The sequence below is a fragment of the Equus asinus genome, chromosome 2 (assembly GCF_041296235.1).
Source record: "Equus asinus isolate D_3611 breed Donkey chromosome 2, EquAss-T2T_v2, whole genome shotgun sequence".
NCBI lineage: Eukaryota > Metazoa > Chordata > Mammalia > Perissodactyla > Equidae > Equus > Equus asinus.
The window spans coordinates 39,477,830-39,484,106 of NC_091791.1; the positions used below are offsets into that span (position 1 = coordinate 39,477,830).

General features: G+C 38.1%; 1 protein-coding gene across 8 annotated transcripts in view; it reads left to right on the forward strand.

Moving 5' to 3' along the window:
* SLC16A12 (solute carrier family 16 member 12) overlaps positions 1–3,730 on the forward strand; it is an 88,041-nt gene extending 84,311 nt beyond the window's left edge. For all 8 annotated transcript variants that reach the window (XM_014839411.3, XM_070487499.1, XM_014839410.3 and 5 more), the window contains one exon: positions 2,978–3,730. In XM_014839411.3, coding sequence (XP_014694897.1) covers positions 2,978–3,240 — 263 coding nt within the window. In that variant the 3' untranslated portion in view covers positions 3,241–3,730. The remainder of the gene's footprint in view (positions 1–2,977) is intronic.
* Positions 3,731–6,277: the final 2,547 nt, after the last annotated feature.

The window sequence follows — 6,277 nt, forward strand, 5'->3', positions numbered from 1 at the left end:
GGTGGCCAAGAAAGGGCATTTTATTACAGCTTGTTAGCAAGAGGGAAGATGGCCAACTAATGTCCAAAATAACCATCTTAAGGGGGGCAAAGAATCTTGAAGCAGTTATATAGGCCAATGGGTTACAGGGGAGGGGTTTAGGAATCTTGACCCTCTGGTGTTACAGATTGGGAGTTGCCACACCAGATCTTTCAGTTTTCATTGATGATGGCTATCAGCATAGACCCTCTTTGGGGGGTCATCACATTCCTAAGGATCTCGAAAGAACAAAGTTATAATCTTAAAACAGCTGAGAAGTATATGCACTAGCAGGGGTCATAACATCTAAAGAACAGGTGGATCTCCTGGAGGGTGCAAATCCAGGTGGGTTAGCTAGTCAGAGGTCATTCAAAGTTATGACATGGTCTCTTTTCTACAATGTGGCTTCACTTATGTCAACCTTGTGTTGAGCGAGTTTCAATATGGTAAAAAGTGTATTTTAGAAAATGTGATCTAGCAATTGATCTGCTACTTTAGGGGAGAAGCAGTCAGGATTCCATTCTAATAGTTCAGGAGTGAACTGATAAAGTCCTAAACTAGGGCAGCTGCAGCACAAATGGAAATGAGCTCTAGGGGCAAGGAGGACGTTTTGGGAAAAAATATCAACTGAATTTAGCATATGGAGGTGAAGGAGGGGAAAACGTCAAAGATAACTTAGAAAATAATGGCAAGGTTGAAAAGAATAAGGAAGCTGGAGAAAGTGGCTTTGCCAGAAAAATAATGAATATAATGTTTGGACATATTCAGCTATCTGAAATACCCAATAAAATGCCCAATAGAACTTTAGAGGGAGGCCAGATTTGGATATACAGATTTTGGAATCATCGAGATAAAGCATCTAGAATGTTTTGTAAACTGTAAAATGCTATAGAAATTTAAAGCTTGATTAAACGAGTAATTCAACAAATATCTATTGCTTGTGTACACCAGCATTGTACTTGGTGCTGTCCGTAGAGCAGCAAACAGGTCAGAACCTACCCCTCCTTCCTGGAGTATGTGGTCTAGTCCGGTGTCTCTCAGGTGGTGGGACCACCTGCATCAAAATCTGCTGGAACCTTTGTTAAAATGCAGTTTCCTTGACCATTCTACTGTGATTTGAATTTCGGGGGGTGACTTCCAGCAATCTGCATTCTCAACCAGCCGTCTTGTGATACGGATGCACACTAAAGGTTGACAATAACTGGTCCAGATTATTACCTGCCTCAATTAAAACCAAGAGAGACAAGAAGGTCTCTAAAGACAGGCAAAAGAGAAATGAGCCAAACATTTGCCTGGAAGGAAGGAAAGGAACTTTTTGAAGAGGCAGATTTCTGCTTTAGCTGCTGTTGGGATTAGACAGTTCAGGGTTATTTCTAAACCCCAGCATTTGCTGAAACAGCAAACTAGGGGAAACTGGGGCTGCCTGATGGCTGCTGATGAAAATTCCTGGTCAGTTTAAACTCATGATATAGGACTACATGTTTAGTGCTTCATTTTTGGAAACTGCCCCCAAAATGTTCCAACATCCTCCCTCCATAGCTAATTTTTGTGTTTAGGAGCAGTGTAATTCTGTTAAAAAGTCATAGGACATAAATGTAATTGGGATTCCTGGATCCTTTTTTCAATCCATGGCCTTCATTTGGCAAAGCAGACATTATACTCACTGCTAGGTATTAGAGGATTAGGGTATAAGTTAATACTTCTCTTATTTAATTAGCTCTAAAATGAAGACTCTACTCAGTCTCTTCTGTTTGGTGCTACAGAAATGCAGAAGTAAATTACATGATAACTAAAATATTTGAGAGTAGTTTGGATTTCAGGAAACTTTGTGGGGCTTATAACAATTCCTGCAGGCCATTTTTGACCAATGGAGTTGAAGAGGGTGAGAGGAGAAATCATATACTTCTCTGGTGGATTTCCCTGGTGTACTGTCTTGGCATGTAAATAAAGTTTGAAAGAATTTTTTTAAAACTTTTTAATCACAAAATAAGTGCCTGCCAAGGTCTAATTTTACCCCATTGATTCTCTCATCATTATGGCCCATACTTTGCATATCATATGTCCTGGTTCTCCTCAAAATTTAGAGCTGGAATAGATATTAAGATTAATTTGTTGTGGGGCTGGCCCGGTGGCACAGTGTTTAAATGCTCACGTTCTGCTTCAGCAGCCCAGGGTTCACTGGTTTGGATCCCGGGTGTGGACATGGCACCATTTGGCAAGCCATGCTGTGGTAGGCGTCCCACATATAAAGTAGAGGAAGATGGGCATGGATGTTAGCTCAGGGCCAGTCTTCCTCAGCAAAAAGAGGAGGATTGGCAGCAGATGTTAGCTCAGGGCTAATCTTCCTCAAAAAAAAAAAAAAAGATTAATTTGTTACAACAAGAGATAAAGGAAAAAAAGCTGTGATTACAGAATTATGCCTTGTGAAGTCTGCATTTGCAACTTCTAAGATGGCCCAAACTTATGATTTTCGAGGGTACAATGACTGGATTCAATTGAAAATTTGAATTCTGCTTTATCCAGAAGCATGTTATGTCATTCAAGACCGACAGTATACGGGTGGTGGGAATACTATTAGCCTTCTGGATGATTATATTCTCTTAACTTCCTAGATAAATGATCCCAATGTCAATAATTTGAATGATGCTATTTTTATCTTCTCTACCATATTTCATGGGATTAATAATAACTAATATTTATTGTATGATTACTAAGACTGTGACACTCCTCCAAGCATTTTACAAAATAACAACAATCCATTTTAGAAGTTTCTCTAGAAAAATAAAATGTATTTTTCAGTTGCTGCACAATATTTTTAAGAGATGTGCTTTTTGTGTCAAAATCGTAATGGTGGTACTAGCAATCTACTGTTATTATCCTTACAAATTATTAGATTTGAGAGTAGGTACATAATTGAATTTTCAACTCAACAATATAATTTTGCTGTTGTTTGTTCCAGGCTGGCTTGTAGATGCGACTGGCAGCTACACTGCAGCATTTCTTCTCTGTGGATTTTCAATGATATTTAGTTCTGTGTTGCTTGGCTTTGCTAGACTTGTAAAGAAGATGAGAAAAACCCAGCTGCGGTTCCTTGCCAAAGAATCTGATCCCAAGCTGCAGCTGTGGACCAATGGATCGGTGGCTTATTCTGTAGCAAGAGGATTAGATCAGAAAGATGAGGGGTCTGTGGCTATGGCAGTGCCTGGTTACAACCCCACATGACCAACAGCCTTGAGCCTGGGCACCTTCAGGTCTGAGAGAGGTGGGACCACTGGATTGTACAAGTTTTTAAAGCATTTTATTTTGGCAGAAGCATTGCTTTCCGAGGAAATTATTATTATTGTTTTGTTAACATATTTGTAGGGGAAAACAGAAAATAACAAAGCAAATTGGACTGGCTCAGAGTTTTCTCATTTGAGATTTGTACTCAAAATTGAACTCACATCTTTCAGGCAATAAGCATCACTCCACAGAGAATGTTAGGCGATAGCTGATATAATTTTCTGTAATTAGGGGTAATTTCAAGACATGACCAAAACAGATGCCACTGGGCAGCAGCTTTGTCTCAAACTCTCTGCCCCTCCATCCTCCCTTCTCAGTTAGAAGGTAAAAAGAAACACTGGTGTGTAGGTTTGCTTATTTTGTGCTGTTTGGAGAAGGGGAGTCTGAAATAATTGTTGCCTTTTCAAGAATAAAAAGTATTCTTCAACAACCCTGTTTAAAGTCCTAATGAGAAACTCCACTATGAAAAAGCTTTGCCATCGTCATCTTCCACCACCACTGAAATCTCTTTGCATAAGACTGAGGCTCATCTTTGACAAGGGGCTCACCTCTATCACATACAATACTTACTCTAAATTTATCAGGACACACCAAATCACGGGGCAATTTCTAAATCTTACCTGAAATGTTAACACCAACACTTCCCTGTTTTTCTTTAGAAATAAAGCTTTTCTTTAAATTGCAGACACATTCCTGTTAGGAACAGAAAAATGTTGGCAGTATTCCAACTGGGCAGGAATTGAATTCTTGAATCAGCAGGTCTCTGATTAGAGTTTTCTTTTCAGCTCAGATACTTAGGTTCATCATTACCCAAAACAGGACTTGGAGTTTTGCCTGAAAAATATTATTCTAGAGATGTTCTAAAGGTGAGATTCTTTTCTCCCTGTGTTAATTCTTGTTCCAGGGTCCACTCCTCTTCATCTCTTTATGAATAATCACTAGAAACTTGGTGAACTTTTTCATCTGAATGAGAAATCTTCATGGGTTAACCTCAGCATCATAGCACTCTCATAAATTACAGCTTTGGTTAGAGGAGAGGGAGGAGAAGGTTAAGAGGACTAGTGGTGTGATGTTTTACAGTTTATAGAACCCTTTCACCTACCTAACTCATTGGATTAGACTAGTTTACTCAATCCCAACTACTCTACTTTGGTAGAGCAGTATGGTTTCAGATAATTTCCCAGTCTTCAGATTGAAGAGGGAGGGCATGGGGAGAGAAGAGAAAGGCCAGATCCCACAGCCTGTCTCCAACTATTTTAAATCCACAGAATTGCAATTCTGAATGCCAAATCATGTTGCACCTATAAATAGGGGCAAGTTATACAATTGAAAGGAGGGTTTAATTATTCAAAAACTTAAAATCTGAACCTCAAGGAAATATTTTGACCCTGAAGGCTATTTAATCCACTGTCCCCTGGGAGACTTCACAGATGCCCTGCCAGGGGTCCTGAGAGAAAAAACACAGCAATGAGGAAGATCCTGGGTTGACTGAGCATGTCAGCAGAATGTTTGCCTATAAATGGACTATTTCATAAAATTACATAGTCATACGTTGCTTTCACTATGAAATACTGACTTGATGTGATGGGAGAATACTGTAATATTTACAGTTGTTTTCCAGAGAGAAATTTCAATGTTACCTGTTATCTTTTTACTTAGTTTGAGAATTTAATTTTGAACCTATTTACTTTGTCATTTTTAAATTTAAAAACAGCATTTGGAAAATATCTGTAAAAAGTCAAAGTTAAAATGAAGTTTTATGTGTTTGGAATAGCACTTTACACTAAATGTCATTTCTTGAATGTTCAAGTCTAAAGATTTTTGGAAATATAAATAGTTATAAATATTCATATACATATTTTTCCTAGTGATGATCACAGCAAAATTTTGTTTATCTAGTTCTGCAGTATAATTTCTCTAAAGTATTATAAGTATTCATGAAAAATAAGCATAGCGATCAGAGCTTTTAAAAATTTGTATAAAATATCTTGGATATTTTGACTTTATACATGCATAAATTTGTATTTTACTTTCCTTTTTGGAGCAGCAGTTTTAGAAAACCAGTAAGGAAAATGTAGATCGTAGAGTCTACTATTGTCATCTACACAAAATTTTACTGTTAAGGTTCCACGTGCCTATACTGTTTATTTCAAAATGGAGGGATTCATGGGAATAATGTATTTTATGGAATCAGAACACAATTGTGGTGGGATGATTCTACATCTTAAATATTTCTTTATAGCACTGCAAGCTCTGCTTTCAAATTGACTGAGTAAAAAAGCGAAAGAAACTATTTAACTTCTGTAGAAACACTGTACCACTGGGCCTTTTTTCAGATTGTGATTTCAACTAATAGATCAGATATTTATGCTAATATTTTCTTATTTCAAAAGCATAATAAAATGAGTTTATAGTCATCTATGGAAAAGCATTTTTCCCCTGCACAAGGGGTTTGGATTGGATGGTGAGTGGGCCCATCTGGATCATGCTAATGTAGCTGGCATATAAAGATGTGGTAAGCAATCAAATAATTTACAAAAACCAAAACCATTTGTTGAGTACTTCCAATGTGTTAGCCACTGTGCTAAGTGCTTCCTCTGCATTGGCTCATTTAATCCCCATAATAACCTATATTATCATCATTTTAGAGATGTGGAAACTGAGAGACCAGGTCCCACAGTGAGTGACTCAGTAGCCACTGCACTCCAGTGCCTCTGGTGAAATCCCATCAAACTAGGAAGCTATCTGATGCTTGAGCCTGCCTCCTTCCCTTTGTGCCTACCTGGATCATCTTCTTATGTGGGTTCAAGAAGCCATTTGGAAACAGGCGCTCCCTTGGGCAGATAAAATCCTTTGGATTATGCTTTTTTCTTCCATTTAATATTGATGGGAAGATTCTAGATTGGAAACTTCCAAGAGTTTTCCCAAGAGTTTGGTTCTATCAAGACCACCACTGCCAGACTAAGTGGTTTAATTT